Consider the following 19,709-nt stretch of genomic DNA (forward strand, 5'->3'; position numbering starts at 1 on the left):
CCCGCGCCTGCCGCAGGGCACAAAATGGAGGACGGTGCCGGTGAGGGGGTGGCTGCTCTTTTTGGAAGAATCTCTTTTTGGAAGGCTCTCCTTTTGGAAGGATCTCTTTGAGGTTTAGGAGCAGCGAAGACGCTGTGAGACCAAGATCTGACAGCACCTCAGCTTCCCCGGCCTGTGAGGAGCAGCGCTGACGAGCCAGGCTGCAGCAGCCTCCCCTCAGCCTCACAGCTCACTGCAAGGAGCCGAGAGCTGCCTGCCCCCCAAAGCACCCCCAAGGCCCCAAATCTCTTCATTTTCGGCACCATGGAGTTCATGAGGGCTGGGTGCTTGGTGCTCCCAAAGGCTGGGAGCTGGGACGCAGCTATTGTGTGGAGAAAATGGACACATGGAAAAAAGGCTGAGGATTGAAGGAGGAGGTTGTTCCCACAAAGCTGCCAAAAGCAAAGGGCTGCTGAGCTCAGGAACAGCTTTGCATATCCACAGATGTCCTTGAGGGGTAAGAAAATAAAAGCTACGAACAAAAAGAAAAGAAAAAGCCTTAAAAGCGGTGACAGCAAATGGCAAGGACAGCGGTGACGGGTGTAACCTCCTCCTCTGCAGCAGCAACAGAGAAGAAGATAGGGCTGTAATTGGTAAAAGCTGTTAAATTGCCACCAAAAATTGTAAGTAGTACAGGGAAATGACATGGAAGGAAAAAGGAATAAATGCATACCTGTCTGTCCCCGAATGCCTTGTGGAATGGGAGCTGGCAATGAACAGGGCAGGACAGAAAGGTGCCCAAGAGCCAGGCAAAGGCTGCACCCAGCACCTGCTGTGGGAGCAAAATGCCTTCATGTGCTGACCCCAAAACCATGAATTTTCAAGGTTTTGAGGCTGTTTTGTTTTGTTTTGTTTGTTTGTTTGTTTTAAAAAAAGCATGCACTGGGCAGCAGCACAAAGTGGGGCACACGTTAAGCACAACCCCAAAGCACAACAGCACTGCAGCCTGCAAGACCAATCGAGCATCTGTTTTTCAGATGCAAGAGCATCGTTGTGTTGGTGTAGAAGCACGTTTTTAGGCATTAATGCTGCTTCCAAATCCCACTTCCATAGTTGTCATAACCTTGTTGTATTTCTCACAGCTGTCACAGCTACCAGGCGTGGGGGGGTGTTTCTTCTCAGCTGCAAACAGCCACGACCATGCTGCAGCCAAGGTGAAACTCCAAGCTAGTTGCTGCCTCCTGGCGCCCCCCAGTATGGGTTTTACAAGAGGAATCCCTTTGCAATCCCCTGCTCTGGCCCTCTCGGGGCTGCAGCAATGCTCACTTTGCATGGCCGTGCAGTGCAGCCTCAACCTTAACAGCGAGCAAGCCGACATAGGAGGCAGGCGTGGTGCAAGGCTTGTTCCTCAGCCATGCAAAAGGTTCACGGCTTGGCCCCTTGTGCAGGGCCCTGTGTCATGCTCATTGCTCAGCCCCTTGTGCACGGCCCCGTGCAACCTTTGCTGCTAGGGCGCGCTGCCGGGGTTTCCCGGGTGACGGCGGGCGCGCGGTTCCTCGCGGCAGCGGCGCGGCAGCGGCGCCGCCTCAGGGCTGCCTCAGGGGGTGGCGGAGCCGGGGGGGGGGGTGGTCCTCGGGCGGCTCCCCCACAGGGGTCGGGGGGCGAGGGGCTCGCTGCGTGAGGGGCTGTGGGCAGGAGGAGGGTGAAAACGGTGGGAAATAAAGTTTCTGTGCGGTGGAGCCCTTCAGAGGGGTGTGCCGGGTGCTCCCCAGGAGGTGGGTTGGGTTTTGGGGTCCCCTGAGGCTCAGGGTTCGCTCAGCAGGCTGAGGGGGAGGGAGATGTAAAGTAGTGTTAGTCGATGGTTGCTGCAGGGTTACACCTCGGAAGGGTAAGAAGAAAGCTCGCTTGGAGGTCTGGGCAGCAGGTGTTTGTTTTAATGACTGGAAAAGTGGAATTATCAATAGCATAGGGAGTTAAAACACAGCGGTTCTTGTTCAGGAGCAATGCCAGCACCAGCTACACCTCAGAGCAGCAAAGTTGAGGCACCTGTGGCCACCAGCACAGGTAAAAGCAGCAGGCCCAAGGCACCTTTGTTGCTAGACTCTGCTAAAACCACTGGGGTCAAGGTGCTGGCAGCCACTAGGGTGTTGAACCCTCAGGATTTTGTGCACGTTCAGGCTTTGCCTGGCATTGCTCAGAAAGAAGGGAAGGTCTTGGCCAGAAGCAGGACGATTTACAGAAGCAGTGAGCCTCCAAGAAAACAAGTGTTCTGGGAAAACTACCACAGGAGGCAAAAGCAATTCACGCAGGGACACTTCACCCCCATGGGGAAGCCATACCAGGAGCTTGGCGAGATTCTCTACACAGACCCAAAGAAACTCACCCTCTATTCCTTGGGACAGCTCACACAGGTAGGCACGACGTTTAAAAAATCAAGGAGGCTTTTCTCCTAAGTGATTTGCATACTCCTCCTTCCTGGGAAAAGAATAACTATTTCTGTTTAAAGAAATGTTTGGAATATTCCATGCCTTTCTGTCAGTAATTGTAATCTGCTTTTATATTTGATGGAAGTAGAGTCTTTGTAGGTAAAGTGTAACCACTTTGGCGTGTGTATTATCATTTTGGGAACTGTTTTTTTGTAATTTCTTTAAAGTTCTTCATGAGAGCAATTAAAATAGAGCAAAGATGATAGCAGATTAATGAATGAAAAGGAAAGTGTAGGATAATGAGTATACTTAAAGGAGAATACTCGGGGCAAGGTATGAGATCTGTCTTGAGAGATTCTTGAAAGAGAGAAATCATGCTGAGGGCATGAGGATAAAAGGTTGTAAGGCAGGGATGAGAAATGGTGGTGGTTAAGGGGTGAGCACAAAGCTCAAATTTGAGCCTAAGAATGGTATGAAGAGTAATGTGTTTGTGAGACAATTTACATAGGTAGGGATGGCTTTGGTGGTGGTGGATTAATTATTTTCTTTTTTTACTTCGTGTCCATATTTGAGTTTCTGAAAGGTCTAACAGGATTAGCTTGGAGTGCCTGCACTTGTGAGCATGGTTATTTTCTCCTGGTCTCCTTAGTGCTACATACATGTGAACTCCCTGGGTCTTGTTCTATCTCAAGTTGCTTTAAACCCAGCTTGAATCATTAAACCCCAGGGACAAGGACCCAGTTGCTGATGCTTGAGATGAGACTGGAGCATTCTGCCATTTTCTTTCCGCTCTGCCATTGCTTCATGCAAGGACATCTGGAGCAACCTGAGTTTTCTGTGCTCCTTTGGGTAGAGAGCAATTTTACTTGTGGCGTCTGTGCACAGAGAGGAGTAACTCCTGGCTCTGCAGCCCACAATCTGCAGCATCGGTCCCTGCAACTCTGAGCCAGCGCCTTCTAATGGGGTACCCAAGGGATACTCTGGCAGCTGCTACAGAAGCAGCATGGTTGTTGTTCTGGGTAGGCAGGAACGGGAGAGAAGGCACAGAGTCCTGTTGTGTGTGGGGTTGTGTAAAGGCTCCCAAAGGGAGTTGAGGTGTACCCCAAGGCTTCTGTTGGGAGCACTTTTTGATGGGACAAAGTAGCACCGTACGTGTTTTTTAGGGTCCTAATTAGTGTTTGGTTTAATGTTATGGTTACACTACTAAATGCGTGGCTGTGTGATTTGTGCTTTAGATGCGTGAAGCTGAAGCTGTTGGGGATATAATTACACATCCTTCTCTCTCTCTCTTTTTTTTTTTTTTTTTTTTTTTTTTTTTTTTTTTGCGGAGAGCATGGCTAAAAGCACTAGATAGTCTTGAAATATCAGGCTAACTATTTTAGTTTTCCCTACAGGGGATTGGTTACTGTGTTAGAAAATCTAAACACTTGCTGGGTACTGAATCTAAGCAGTCTTCGGCTTTCCTCCATCACAACAGACCGGGGAAAGCCCTGAATTTCATGCTGTTCATACACCGAGTCTCACTACTGAAGCTACTCTGCAGATACCTATTTAAAAGTGTGTCTCTTCAAAGATACTAAAACAAACAATGCATTCCTACTGCCTATTTGAAAAATACTTCATATATAGCAAAAATACAGGTTATGGGTTTTTTACCCCCATTGCCGCCCACGCCAGCAGTCTCTGTGCTATTCAGAATACCTTAAGAAGATTGTAGATCTACTGGATGTGTCTAATTATAGGTGTCTGAGAGCATAATATTCCTAGTGTTAAGAAACATGCTCTCTTTAATTATTGCATTTGTACTTATCTCTGCTTTCTGAGCTGGTGTTTTCCTCAGCAAGAACTACAGCTGATGATTTGCAGTGGTGGATGACAATACATTTTGTAAACTGCAAGAAGATGATAAAAGGCCTGCAGGTTCAATGGGACTTGAGTATGTTAATATCTGCCAGCAGATTATGCTTTGTAAGCTGGTATTATCAAAAATAAGATTTTAAGAGCTAAAAACCTTTGTGTAATAAGTATGCTGGGGTAGTTACACAAAATGACATGAACATGGGATATGTAGTAACTGCATGTTTAAAATCCTTTATATACATATACGTGATGACAGCAAACGTGTTTAGAAAAGCAATATGTTAATTGATGCTTTCTGTGTCTGTATTAAGTAAATTTGACAGCTGAAACCTGGTATTTGAAAGTTCTGACTGTTGCATTGGAAACTCTGCTGTCCTGTGGTCATAGAGTGAGTACAGCATCTGTCTTACAATACAAGTACTAAGTAAAGCTGGGTCCATGCAGGGAAAGAATTTCTTTCCCATTGCAGCCTGATGGAACAAAGTAATCCCCTCTGTGGTACTGCCAGACCTTTGGAAGGGAAGGGGGAAGCTCAGCAAGTGTAGAAGTATCCTGAGAAGTTGAATGGGCCATGCATTGTAACCAGAGCAGCTACATGAAGAAGCTTCCTGACAGTTTTTAAGTTTTTGCCTATTAACATTCCCTGGGCTGGGAGGGAGTGGCTGCCTGGTTCTGCATTGTCAGTAGGCGTCCGTGCCCACGTAGTGTGATGGAACCCTTCAAGCTTCCCTTACAAATAATTGTAAGTTAGTTAGTTTCGTCTGAGATGTGTTTTCCCCCCGTTCTCAAAGGTCGGGCATGCATTGCAGACAGCGCTGATTCATTAACAGTCAAAGAGTGTGGCTTTCCAGACAGTATTTTTGATTTTTTTTTTTAAGCATTCAGAGCAACGTGTTAAAGGTCTATTTTCTTATTCTTTAATGTAACAGTGCATGGTGATGTTAGTCATCTTTTATCATGTTTATATAGCTTCTTTCCCTTAATTGCTATGACAAATTCATTTGTAAAACCTCTGAGGTGACTTGTTGACTTTTTACAGGGAGAAAGTTGGCTTTCCTGACCAAGTCCTAAAAACAATCCAAGTCCACAAAATCTTCAGTATTATTAGTGCCAAATCCTGCTCTGTACTTGTCATAAAAATCTATACTGTAATTGTGTGCTTTAGCTAAATAGATCACTAGATAAGACTGACAACAGCATCAGCAATGAAAGGTTTTAAGCTGAAAACTGGAGAAGAAAATGGGGCAATTTCTTTCAAGAGAGAAATTACACTGATGTTATTTGTTACTGCTCCAGTTAAAGATCTGTCAGTTTCCAATCTAATACCTCGCTTCCCAGAAGACTGAAAACACCTATTGCAAGGCAGAATTTAGAATGCAAGGAACCTTTCCCTGCCAGCCATGTGAAGGTCGGTCATAATTCCTTATCACTCTGGGAAGAGCTGGAGAAACACTAGTGCTGGTTGTCTTACCAGTATCCCCAGAATGAGGAAGCTGGTCTGGCCAGACCACACAGATTTGGTGGCAGTCCTAATGCTTTCTGAATGGGGTAATCAATCTGTGGTCATTTGATCAACCCAGGTCTCACATCTGCATCTAAGAAATGCTATGCCTTCGCTTGTTTTATTAAAAACAAATGAAATTAAATAAAAAGAAAAAACTTCGTTATGATAGATTTTGATTAGGTTTAGAAAAGGCTTCAGAAATATCTTGGAACTTCTTATTCAGACAATGTGAAATTTCAACAAAATCATAGAAAAGTGATTTATCTTAGTTAATTGCATATAGAAAACAGTGAAGCTGGTACTACAGTGAAGAATTCTCCGATCCTGAGCTCTTGCTTATTCCCACAGGACTCCTTCTTTTATCTCTTAGAGTGTGAAACACAAAAATGGTGATACAAGTGAGACCGGAGATTAGGGCAATATGCTTACAAAACTAATACATTTTTAAAAAAATTTGGCTTTACTTTATGACATGAATATTAGGTGTTAGGTGGTACTCCTGACCTGAGCTGAACTACCAGAGAATGCTGTGTGCTATAGAAATAAAAGCTTTATGATTGCTGAATGAGTTTGACTTATCTCTGGAATAGCAGCTAACCCGTGTGGTCCACACAATTTCTGTGCTATTAAATGCAAAACGGTCTAATCAATTTCAAAAGTTCAATTTCTATTCCTAAAGGCTGCTTCCATAATGAATTAGAGGAAGCATAGCAAATGTAATAATGCATTGTTATTAAGGTTTTAGTAAACTTGCCAAATGCCAGGCTGCTGGTACAGTCATGGTGCATTACACTTGTGTGATTACATTTCAGTTGTCATTTTAGCAAATTGCATTGCTCACCTAGCTTTGGGAATCGGTCTGCAATACTGTGGCTGGGGCAGGAGAGAAGCATGATAGAAAGGTGATGCTTCCCTGTAAATATTCAAAACATGAAGTTTTTTAGCAGGTTTAGTGTCTGCTTCTCCTAAATAGTGCATACGAATACTCTGTAAGTTACAGAACGAAAGGAACAGACTTAATCCCATTTGAAGAATTCAGTGCTCCCCAGAAGTGTGGCCAGTTAAAAGTGTCCTTTGCTATCTGGAAGCACTTGGTCAAATGGTTACTTTGGGGTGAGAATGGGGAAAAAGATGTTTCCTAAAACATTTTGAGACTTGACTAGAAGTGCTGTGTAAGAAATAAATGGTTGTCACTGTCTGTGGGTGCAATTTGTTCTGTTTAGAACTTGCAGTGGACGCTACGGTTAACACTGTTTGTAATTCATGAATGGGTTTCTGGTTTATGTTCCTCTGTATCGCTCTGAGAGCACAAAGGAGTGTTAATGCTGATCTTAGCAGGCACTGGAGGATTTCCATTATGCCATGTTCAGTGGAGGTATATCAGAAATGTATATATACAGACTGGAAAAGTAAGAAAACGTTTTAGATAGGAAAAGGTGCACTCTCTTGTGTATGTGGCACTTATGAACCTCTCTGTGCATGTGATCACTAGTAGGAAGTAGTTATTTAATTAGGGGAGGGGGAGCATGAACAACGTCGAAATTTTTATAGCCACGTTTAAAAAAAAGAAATAAGAACTATGTAGTAGTGTAGGACTAGGTTTGTGGATGGGTTGGGTTGTGCCTGTTTCTAGGAAGGACATGTATATAGAGATCAGTTGCACATCCTAAATGATGCCAAAAGCACTTCGCAGAATGTAGAGGCCGTATCAGCAGGCTGTGGCTAACAGTGGCCGGCAGAGCAATACTACCTGAGTGTTTAGGGTGGAGTGATGAAGAATAATGTAGCCAGTAGAAAAAGGGAAGGTAAACTCACATGGGCAGATGACAATTTAAACAAGTTTAGCCAGGACAGCATGCTAATTCCCCCCAGATTCTGCATGGAAGAAGAGCAGAGGAGAAAGTATCCTTCTGATACAGAGAGAAACAACTCTGGGATAAGTTGATGTGAATGTGGAAATGTTGAAGCCAGTTCTTAAATTGGAGTTTCTCCTGCAGGCAAAGCAAATGAAGGTGTTCAGTAGTGAGGGGGAAACTATAGGATTTAAAGTTTGAATTTTACTTACAAAGGACAATCTTTTTGTACAAAATCAGATCGATGGCATTTCACTTTCCTTGAGACTGTAGAATGATGTCTTAAATTGCAAGCAGTAGAAAGCAGCCCTGTGTGTGGCTAGAGTCACTTCTCATTTATTCATGTGATGTCCATGGAAAGTGTTAAATGCACAGAAGCAATGGGAGGAGGACGGTAAGCAGGGGGAGGACATAATGGAATGTCACTACACTCCTTGTAGTATAATGTGACCTTTCCATTAAATTAACGTTATGCCATTTGCACAAAAGGAGAGCAAAGATGGAGAGTATTTGTAGGGCACAATAGCCAAGTTAATTGGGTAGCTATATAACTGTCACGCTTTACATAAGAGCTCAGAAGCAGGATACAGGAAACAGAGGTAGTAGCTGTAATGTTATTGTGGATTCTCTTGGTTGGAAAAAAAGTTACTTTGTGTGGAAACTGGGCATTGACTTTGTTTGGGGTACTGTTTTGGAACACTGTTTTTTGTCCTTCCCAATGTATTAAGACAGGTTTTGACATAATTCCTCAATGACTTACAGCTAAAAGGTTTTCATGTCCTCTGTGCTAATCTGAGCATTATGAGAGATGGATTCTGAAGTCCCTGTTAGTGTACAATCCTCAGATATTTCATCTCTCTACCAATCAAGCTGTGTGGGTTAATTGTGGAGTAAGGCACAATTCCTCAGGTGAAACACTGCCAGACCGTGGTCTGACTTCGTTTACACCCACACAATTTCATTTATGGGTCAAAAGGTGCTTCATGAAGCAGTTGTGATGTTAATTTTAATTGCTCATTTGTACACTGCATCCATTACTAATTTTAACTTTTTTAAGGATAATTTTGACCTTTTAACTCATAATAGGCAAGTTCCAGCTGTGTTGCGTTGGGCTCCAGGTAACTAACAGTCTACATCTTTGCACTAAAGAGACTGCACTGCAAAACTTTTTTTTTTTTTTTTTTTTAGTAATGTTTTCTGAGCTGCAGTTAAAGGTAGGTTACAGTAAACTAGAGAACCCACTGAAGTCTCTGGCCCTTTCTCATCTCGGTGAGTGCGCTTTGCTGTGTCTTTGGCCTTGAGCTAATGCCTGTGGCGCTTCTGGGGGGATGAAATCATGTGGTCCTCACTTGTTAGAGAAGTCCTTGCACTGCAATCCTTCATCCTTAATGTATTTACTTCAGTGCTGACCTTTATGCTGCTTTACCTTGTTGATGCTTTACGTGTTAGGCTCAAATATTTAAACATTCAAGAAACTGAAAGCCTTTGTCATATAGCAAAAGCATGTTTTTTTTTTTTTTTTTTTTTTTTTCTCTTACCACCATCAGCAGGTGATAGGTTAACTACAGGTATACCACAACCTGCTTCATATATATATTTTTTTTTGGTTAGGTTCCCCTGAAATGTTAAAAATGAATTCTTGGGGTCAGTGTCTGCTAAACTGACAGCGGATCAAAGCTGTGAGACAAATTGCTCATCACAGTTCAGGGAGCTGAATCCTCCATGCAGACAGCTGTATCGTCACTGGAGGGTTCTCAGGCACTTCACCCGTGAGCTCTGCCCTGAGAAATGCTGCCATTGTTCATTGGTGAAGCTCAGAGGTGGATTTCTGTAAAATAAACTGACTTTAAGCTCCCATCCGAGGCGCTGCTGTGTTCTTGAAATTGTTTGGGTGTGTTTCTTGTCACCCTATATAGAGCTTGTGTCACTATGCAACAGCCTGCACTACAAACAATGCTGCTAATCCATGAAAAATGAGAAATTACACCCTGGGTGTATCCTAATGATCCATTTCCAGATTCGTCAGAACAAAGCCTTTTTTTTTTTTTTTTTTTTTTTTCTTCTCCTGGCTTTTTTCTAAAGGTTTGGAAGTACTGAATTCATTCAACTTTGTCTGACATTCAAAAATCACCCTTGCTGACAGTAAGCTTAGTTCATCTTTTAGTGAATGCAGATTTAAAAAAAAAAAAATAATTAGAAAAAAAATCCTTTTCTAAATAGGCACCTTGCCATTTCATTTAGCTCATCGGAAGCGTTTAAATCTTTCTGTTTTAAACAAGTTGCTTCTGGTAAAATACTGTCTGTAACTTTCTCTCCCTTTGGGTATTTAATTTCTTGCTGTTCTCATCAAATACTCTTAGCTTGTATCATTTACATGAGGTGTTTGAGGTCTGAATTGGTGTGTGGCAGTAATTGGGAAGTCAGAATGAGTTGGCTACGTAAGATACGGGCTCTAGAGCAAGGCTTTCCATCACCTATTGGCTGTAGTGGCAAATTGTATGAATGGAAGTCTTTGTCCTGTCTTGCTCTGAGGTCAGCTAGAAGACGCTATTGCTTGAAAACAGTGATTTAATGGCAGAATGACATACAGCCCTAAAACTAATGGAATACAAAATAGGAAATAAAAACAAAGACAGTGCTTAAGGAGAATGGGCCACAGATGCAATGCAGTCTGTGTGTGCAGCTGGCATGGCTATCACAAAACGTTTCTGAAAATAGCTGTCCTCTGGAAAGTCAAGTTTTTGTGGCTTAGCTGTGGCTTATTCCCTTATTTGTGTCAAATGTTAGCAATTTGGATTGGATTTCTTTTATCAGAATTGTAGAGTAGTTCCTAAATATTAATCTTTTTTTTTTTTTTTTTTTTTTTTTTTTAAGTCACAGATAAAATAGTATAGGGCTTATTTGCGGATAACGTAGTCAAATCTATGAAAGAATGCTGGTTAGCTTCATGTGATGAGCCAGCCAACACCAGATATGTGAGGGGTGCTTGCTAGTGTTTTAGTACGAGTTACTAAAAATCTTTTTTTTTGTTCAGTCTATTATGCCTTAAACCCATGCAGAGCTGTTTGCTAGGACCTTAATGTAGCTAGCAAGGGCACTTGGGGCTTTGTATCAGAAATAAAGGGTACTCTAATCTTGCAAAAAACATAGCCAATAATTCTTTTCTTGATGTGGTCCATGTTTGTCATGGACAAAGTTGTTGCCAGCTGGACTGTGGGTACCCTTCATGCTGCTGTCGCGGTATGGACTGTATTCATCCCTGTCAAAATATGAACTTAGTCAGGAACTTTATTCCAGCAGAGTTTAACCCTTTAAAAAAACATAGACGTGAGTGAAATTAAGCAATGGTTCAGAAGTTGCTTATCTCTTTGCTTGTAAAATTTGTATTTTGAGTTTCGGTGGGTAGAATGTCCATGTGTATCGTAACCAGGGAATACTCTTTGAATATCCTTCTGAAAGTTGGAAACACTGGAAAAATGTGAAGAAATATGTAAGCATCTTAAAATTTGTTTTAGGGAACTAACAAGAGTGGCTGCTTGGAAAAATAGACTGGAACTGTCGGTCCCTCATTGTGATGTGCATGTGGTGAAAAGATGACTTTTTTAGGGCTGGCAGATGCGCTCTGTTCATTTTACAGGTCATTAAATTTCTCATTATACAAACTCAATCATCTGAGTTTTTTAAAATATGATTTGGAATATCCAAAAGATTAGACAGTGTGCAAAATAAATACAGAAGTTTTTTTCAGATTGTTTTGTCTTTCAAAATTAAAATGATAGATAAACTCCATAATGATCATATTATATTATTCTCATTGTCTTCCTACCCCATATGGAAGGTCATATCCGGAAATTAGGTATAGCACCGCATGCAGAGTAACACCAACCACCATTGTATTTGTCAGTCAGTTTAGAGATTCTGATTAACGTGCCTGAATTCTTAGAGGAGAGAATCTCTAATAGGAATTTGTGCATTAGAATATTATCTTTCCTGGCGTAGCTAGCAATCTGCATCCCTTTTCCCATATTATAAAGTGCTGTGATGGCAAAAGAGAATTACTGTTGCTAAACTTCTCTACCCTTTGTAGGATTTTGTATTTCCTAGTCAGTGAGTCCTAGCTGTTGGGGGGGGGGCAGAGAGAGAAATCCCCCCAACCTTCCCTCTCCCTGAACTGGATGTAATGTGTTTTTTTCTTTCCTTTTTTCCCCCCCCAAAACTCAAGATTACAGACATCAGCAACCACTTTTCCCCAAAGTTGTTAGTTATGATACCAAAATAAATGTTTGACTGCAGATTATAAAGTTTTGTAGATGCTATTTGTGAATAATGAGAGACATAGAGCTCTGGAAGCTAAGGACATTTTATGCAACAGACATGTTTTTCCATGTCGTTTCTGTTCCAAACTCCCACTGGTCCTGCCCATCCTCCTTTAAGAACAGTTTCTGCAAATCACCTTGGTCTTATATGCAGGGCATGAACCATGTTTACATCTGGCTGCACAGAGATTACACTTTACTCCCCTCTGAGGATTCTAACTCATCAATCACATTAGAAAGCTTTCAAACTTTGACTGGTGTTATCTACATGGGAACTGTTCCAAAGAGGAATCAACTCAGGTGGCATGACAGTGTGCTGAGTTGGAAGTCCAGGAACCCCCTTGCAGCTGCTGCAGGAGGCCGGTGTGTCCCGAACAGCTGCCCTGTTTGCCCTGTATGCACTGATACTAGATGATTCTCTTATATCTTCTGAGTGTACCTCTGTAGTAGTGCAATTAGTATTGGAAAATTTACGTAACGTAGAGAATGTATATTTTTTAACTACACATATATACCACCAGATCGAGCCATTGTAGAAATAAGTGCTAGGTGGACGCACAGCTGGCTCCCATAATTAGGAGCCTAGCAGCTAGTAATTTGACTTAAAGTACAAGAAAGGGCTTGGGAAAAAAAAAACACCTCCTTAACATTTTTACTCATTTACAGGTGTGTGAACTAATAAACCTTATGAATGTAAGCTATCAGGTTTTCCTAAGAATCAGTAAAATCAACCACATAAAACTGATAATTCTGAACTCTGTATGTACTGTTCATAAGGCGAAGCTGGGCTTGCTTATGCATCCCCAATTCCTTCTACAGGGCAACTTCAGGTTAATTAGTTGCTCATTCTCTCAATAGTTTGTGTCCTCATACCTACTACAAAAAGCCTTTCTTAAGATCAAGGAAGTTCTAATATCTAGCTAGTTTGAAACAATGTGCTTCAGAAAACACAGCCAACTCTTTCCTTCTTTCTTTCTGACGTACTGCGCCAGCTGTTGTTTGAGCAAATTGTGCTATAAAGCTTGTCATATTGTACTATAATGCGTTTTCCTCTGTTGTTGGAGTTTGAAATGAATTTAGATCTTATGAAAAATGCTCAATTAAGTCTATACAGAATGAGATTTGCTATTTATTGACAAAACCGGTAGGAGTGTTGCATGTTTGCTCCCACTGCTTCTCAGAGAATGTATTTCAGGAGGAATAGATGCAGTAATGGTACTGCTTTTGGCCCCAGGTCTTTTGTTCTCTAAATGGGCTACAGCAACTTGAAAGACTCTGAAGTGAGTTTCTTTTACCTCAGGCTGTATAACGTATCTCAGTGTATGTCTGTAAGGCATTGTCACTTGATTTTTTTTCCATGGTAGGTATGACAGTGATAAAGGAAGTAGTAGCTCATTGTGCTGAAGATTTTTCTGGGCCAGTGGTGGTACTTTTAGTAGAAGTCAGGTCTGCTTCACTGAAAAAGCAAATCAACTTTTTAAGTATGTCTGCCTTGAATCAGACCTATTCAAAAAATATGACATATATTCCTGCGGGGGGAAAAAAGTGCTGTAATATTGAATTAAGAATTATTCTGAAATTCTTGCTAACACGATTATGGCCTTTGAGAAGAAAAGGCACAAATCTTCATGCACTTTATTTGCTGGATTGTTCCTTCATCGCTGCCCTGCCTCTTCTGTCCAACGTGTAAGGAATACAATAAATTGGCGTTGGCAAAGTGGAATGGCATATTACCCTCTGAGTGAAGGACTTACTCTATATATGGTTTTAAGGTATAAGCTAGGCAGGAGGGGAAGAAGAAATCAGTTACTGCTAGGGAAATGATACATTTCTAAAGGAGAGCTCACTATTTAAAAATAGGTGAGGTATCTCCATCATCCGAAGCTGCCTTTACCTTTTTGTTTGTTTGTAGAGCCTCTCTTTTTATTCATTCTAATTGCACTTCTGTGAAACATTCTTTAAAGCCTTTCAGTCAGCACAGGGCAGTGTGAAGATCGTTGCACAGTGGTTTGCTTTGTCTTAGTCTCTGGAGCCAGTTGAGCATTTTGCAGTCTTTTGCCACTGCCAATTAAAGTAACTCCTGACTAGAAGGCTTATATTTTGACATGACCTTTTTTTTCCCCTCACAATTTCTTTTACTCTGTAAATGCATAGAGTAACTACACTGTTGTGCTCACGTATGAATGCCAAGACTTTTAAAGGAACTGCTTGAAACTGAAGATCTTAAGGTCCAAGAGAAGTGGTAGAGGGCACAGAGAAAAGGGAAGAGAGCGAGGTGCTAACAGTACACCTGGGATTCACTTTAATTTGAAGTTCAGCATCCACATGATCAACAGTTGTGGCATATTAAATTAAAACCTGGTTGAGAAGAAAGGAGATATTCAGAAATTTGCCTCCTTTAGTTTTCTTCAGTGATAGTCTGACGTGCTGTCAGCTTGTGGAGTTAGACTTCCAGCTCAAGTCAAGAGGTAAACTTTTGAGCTTCAGAGACCTGCTTTCAATTCCATGCCCTTTGTGTGTATATCCTATGTGACCAGGGACAAGTCACTTAACTGGTTGTACCTTCATCCTTCATATATACAGAGGAAAATACAACACACTGACAAGAATATTGCGATCATTAATGTTATAAATTATAAATTAATATCTTTGGCGGTAAACTGCTGTAGTAATGGGAACCCTGCAGGTATTACAGGTAAACATCTCTGCCTTGCTTGTAGATAGTCCATCGTGCTGAAAGCCAACTGTGTTTGGCTTCATGTCTGTGACCTCTAGGTGTGACTGTTGGTACTTGTCTGTGAGAATGAAGCTAAAGGAGATGTAGGATCTTGATCTGTTTATTAATACAAGTACAAGAATAAGCGCTATGCCTTAAACTGCAACAGGAAATAATTCCTACATTGCTGTTTGGTAAATAAAAGAAAGCATGGAAGAAACTGGAAGTTCAGAAGGAAACAGGTGGTGCTTTTTGCTTTGCTAATCCTGAAGTGGTGACTGGACAGTTTGAAACTCAAGTAAAGTGTTAACAGTCTTCACAGCTGAGAGCAGTGTGCGTTGGCCAGGATCAATTATTAACTTTTGTATGCACTGCTTATTTATTGAACCAATATCCTTTACCCTCTTTCTTTTTTCCTGTAAGAGAAAAGTTCTTTGTTCTTAACATGACTGAGTTTTGTAGTAACTTTCAGTTTTTGTTTTGTCCTCTACCAGGTGGCAGTCATCATGCTTTTTATTCTGTAGCTCTTATTGATTTGGTCAAAAGTAATTAAAGAGATAATTTGTTCTCAATTACATTTCCCTGAATTTCCTGAGGCTGGTAACTCTGCTTTCCAGCTGTGTGTTCCCCCCAACTCATTCTCAAATTAACTTTGTTTTCACTATGAAATAAAAGAGAATAGCACGTTCTTTATTTTGTTCGTTGCTTTTGAATTGAATAGTGACTCTGTGCTGTAGAAGATATTGATCTGTTAATTTTATTATGTACTCCTGCCTTGGTTCATGAACTTTCATGTTTTTAGCATAGCATTCCAATAAGAAATCATGTGTTAGACTAGCAGAACTAAGAAACTAATTTTTTAGAGATGTTAATAAGGGCTTCTGTTTTTTGAGTGTCCTTTGTTACTAAGTGGATTTCTGCAGCGCTTCTGTAAGTTATTTTAAACTACTAAATGCAAGAAGGAAATGTGCACTACTGTGGTACGTGAGGGTTTTATTTTCTCAGTTAAATACTGTTTACATTAATTTCTAATAGAATGGGCTTTTTGGCAATCCAAAGGCTTTTTAGGACGTTTGGTTTTCTCTAAGAAGATCTGGGGACGACATTTGTAATTCTAACTTGAGTAGAGGGAAATATCTAGAAAACATTAGCTAAGGCTGAGTATTATTTTGATTAACACTATGCCACCAAAAATGTAAATAAAAGGCTTTGGGAGAGCTGCATAAACGTAAATTACTGACAGGTTGCCCAGAGACCAGGTAAATGACAGAAATATGAGGCATAAAGAGAGATGTTGTATAGGAGCAGTCTTTTTTTTTTTTTTATGTTTACCTGCATTGACTTGTAAGGACACAATTCAAAACCTCTAGATCATGGAGTTTTCAGATCATCCTATAATGAAATGGTTTTACATAGACTGTAAAGATGGCAGGTCAAATAATGTAGTTGCCTAAGGGGTTAAAAGTAATTGGAGGGTAAATAAAATGGCAACAATGGCATTACAGTCAAGATTAGTTTGATCCAATTATTATACATAATTTATCCCTTATCAGATTTAAGTGATTATTATTTGGAGAAAATAAAATGAGGATTTCCCAGAGAAATTCCCTGAGGATAAGCTGAGGCAAAGTGATGGAATAAACAATAATAAGCTATAAGGCAGGGGTTGGAACTAGGTGGTCCTTAGGAGTCCCTTTCAACCCAAAAGATCCTGTGGTTCTGTTTTAGTATGAAAGCAATGGTCTTCCTGTACATATGCTTTCCACCACTATAATACCTGAATACTTCATAAAAGTTAATGAATAAGAAATGTTGTTTACCCCATTTTTGGTTATGGGGAACAGATGCCTAGGGAGCTGAGGTGCTTGTACCAAAATTCATTGTAGGTGTTTTTTTTTTTCTTTAAAAAAAAAAAAAAAAGAAAACCACTTGGGGGATAGGGGAGGGAAAAGCTCTTACTGGCTGATGTAAGAGGATGTCAGAGGAAGTTTCTGATAGAGGTGAAATCAAGTCTACTTATTCTAAATTTCATTCTCACACCTTTACTGGTAAACAACCTTTCTCTCGCTTTTCAGCTGCCTCCTTCCATTTTCCTGGTATGTCTTTATTGACAATAATGTGTTCATTGGAGCATAGAAGGAGAGCTGACGGGACTGGAGCTCCCTGCCTCATTAATACCACTATGGTGAAACGGAGGGATGAGTACCCCCCTCCTTCGATAGCGGGATCATTTCTGACCAGAGATTAAGGAATGGAACCTGCTGCAATAGCACTTAACAAGTGCTCCCCTTGGCAGCAGAGATTCTCAACTGCAAAGTGCCTTGAATTATTGATATGGTACAGCACAGCCTTAACAAATCATGTGTCTTGTGTTTGAGGCTGAGATATATTTGCATCTGCGGATTTAGTTGTGGCATAGCGAAAGCTGGAGCACTAAAATAGCATTACTCCTAGAGCAATCTTAATTTTCTGGAGAATATTCTTCCTGAAGTCCTTTGCCTAAGTGTCTCCTGTGTTTAATTTAAAATTCTCTTTTGGCCCCGATGTCTGTTCCACGTTCCCGCATTCTAATGAAAGGGCAAAAAGGGTCAGTATTGAGCAGCAGCAGAAGCAGGGAAAAAAAAAGTGTACCCTGAGTACTTGGCTAGAATGCGTTCTTTAAAAATCAACATTTAGAATGCTACCTGCAGAACAGCAGTAATCATCTCTGTATGTAGTGCTTCACAAGAGCTTTCTAAACGTTTTTGTAAAATTAAAAACACATTTCACCAGGTTGGTCTTGCGTCTGGATGACTAAATAGGTGGCTTGTGATGAAGCTGTGCTGATTTATTTTCATCAAAACACCATCACCTTTTGTGTAATCATAATGCTCCTATTCAAGTGATATTAGAAAGAAGAGTGCAATAGGTGTGCCAATCTGCTATTTTTCCACAATAACATACCAACCAAATTGGTTGACCAGAGTGGAAAAAAAACTTCATGAATTGCCAAGGAAATAAGTTCTTTCACCAACCTAAGCAATAATAATAATAAAAAATGTACAACCTGAAAGCAAGCTTGGTGTACCTCAGCTCTCCCATCTGTAGATGACGTGCACATCATGAACTCAGCATTTTTCCGCGACAGGATTTGGAAAACAAAGTTGGAAATTTTCAGGATTTACAGAACGACATCTGCAAAGATAAGTGTATGAAATGGAAAGTGTGTTTATTAGAAGGAAGGAAATGGCAGCTGAACAAATTCTATTCTGCAGAATTTAAAATAGAAAGTGGAAGTATCTGGGAATTGTTAGGATGAAATCTAGTGTCTGGAGGTGGTGGTTTGTGATTGAAACAAGCTATTGAAAATAATGTATTCATCCAAAAATACTTGGAGCTTTCAATCTTCTTTCTGAAGCTGAAGAGGACGTGCAAAGAGCAGCCTAAGCCAGTAGGGAGGAATGCCAGACCTTTGTGTGTGCTACCTGCGATAGCTCTGGAAGGGGCCGCCTCCAGGTCCACAGGAGCAGTCTATAAACCAGATGGCATCGAGCTCCACCTGCTGCACTATCTCTGTAGTTCATTTCACTGAGAGCTGCTGGGTGTGATCTCAAGAAAAACGACCTCAATCATTTTCAGGGAAACTTTTGGATTAACTTCCTCAAGTGATCTCACTTAGGACCACGTTTCCTGTATTACTGTATGATACTTTTTTCTATCTGTTTAAATTGCTGTTCTTTCTTACATATGGAGTTGTATCTTATTCTTTTACTTCACTATAAAGAAAGCAGGAAATGATCACTGAAACAAACCTTTGATAGCTTAAAAGCAAATGAGATGAACTAACAGTCTCCTTAAGTTGGAAACACTAAAAAAAAGGGGGGGGGGGGGGGCCGGGGGGGCCCTATTCACTGCTTCTAAGGTTGTTCAGGTTGTCATGTTAACATATTGTTGAATCTAACAAATTTGACGTGCCAGCATTTTTATCTCAGTCTTTTATATCTGCACTGCAAATTATGAAGATGGAATTCTCCTGTTCTATCATTATGTACTGTTACTGCTTTAAGCTCAGCTTGCACATTTTCAATACATGACATTGTAATGAAAGATATCATAGGAAAGGAAACTATTTCCTTCTGTTGTCTGTGATAAGGCTGATTGAATCACATTATCAGTACCTGGGTGGAAGGGTAGCATATGTGATACCTCCCTCTCCTTCCTTCCTGAGAAACTGTGCAAAGGTTAGGTGGGTTTACAGCTCTTTTCTTTTGCCTTTCCTCATGAACTGGCAGAGCTGCCTGACCAGAGTGGGATGCAGGGTAATGCTTCACCCTGTAAAATGTTGGTCGCAAACTTATTTTTTCCCATTGTATCCAGGAATCTCTGAAAATTCTCTTAGAAAAAACTTTTCTCCCAGTGCTCTATAGCATTGAGCACTTGCAAAGAATGTGGCTAAATAGATTCCGAGCCTATACTGGTGGTCAGTGTACCTCCAAACCATTGAAGTCTTTGGAGTAGTGAATTATTCTGAGAGATTTTTTAATTGATTTTAATCACGTCATTCAAGGTGTTGCCAGCTATAAAAACAATGGTAGCTGGCCATGGCCAACATATTGTTGCTTCTGCTGGGAGAAAAAAATAGTGTCAGGAACAAATCAAACTGGAAATTTGGCTGTTTCTGATGTCTAAGATGCTTCTGCTCCAAGTCAGGTTTCTTATAGCTTTCTCTTTAAATACAGATTAAATGTATGCAAATATAAAACAAAACAATAACAGGAAACCCCCCCACCAGCATCAGCCTGCATGCTATTCCTGTGGCAAACATGAAAACTCACGTGAGCTTACAATTTTGGGTTTTGTTACTTATTATACTATGGGATGATGCTCAGATAAGGTTGGTGGTTAGCATTGCAGATTGCAAATACAGCGGAGAGAGCCAGATGGAAGTAGTTCAACCTTCTTTCTCCTTTTCTGCTACTGTGTCAAAAAACTTAGAATTTCTTGGAGGTATTGTAATATCAAAATGATGGGTGCCCCAATATAAATTAAATGTCATTCAGAATACTAAAATGTTGG

General features: G+C 40.8%; 1 protein-coding gene across 1 annotated transcript in view; it reads left to right on the forward strand.

Annotated features, from left to right (window-relative positions):
• The first annotated feature begins 1,548 nt into the window (after nucleotides 1–1,548).
• Nucleotides 1,549–19,709, forward strand: part of CCDC60 (coiled-coil domain containing 60) — a 59,391-nt gene continuing 41,230 nt past the window's right edge. Inside the window, 1 exon segment of the mRNA XM_035340406.1 lies at nucleotides 1,549–2,390. Within this exon segment, the coding sequence (XP_035196297.1) occupies nucleotides 1,983–2,390 (408 nt within the window). The 5' untranslated portion in view covers nucleotides 1,549–1,982.

Source organism: Oxyura jamaicensis, chromosome 15, assembly GCF_011077185.1.
Source record: "Oxyura jamaicensis isolate SHBP4307 breed ruddy duck chromosome 15, BPBGC_Ojam_1.0, whole genome shotgun sequence".
In the NCBI taxonomy this organism is placed as follows: Eukaryota; Metazoa; Chordata; class Aves; order Anseriformes; family Anatidae; genus Oxyura; species Oxyura jamaicensis.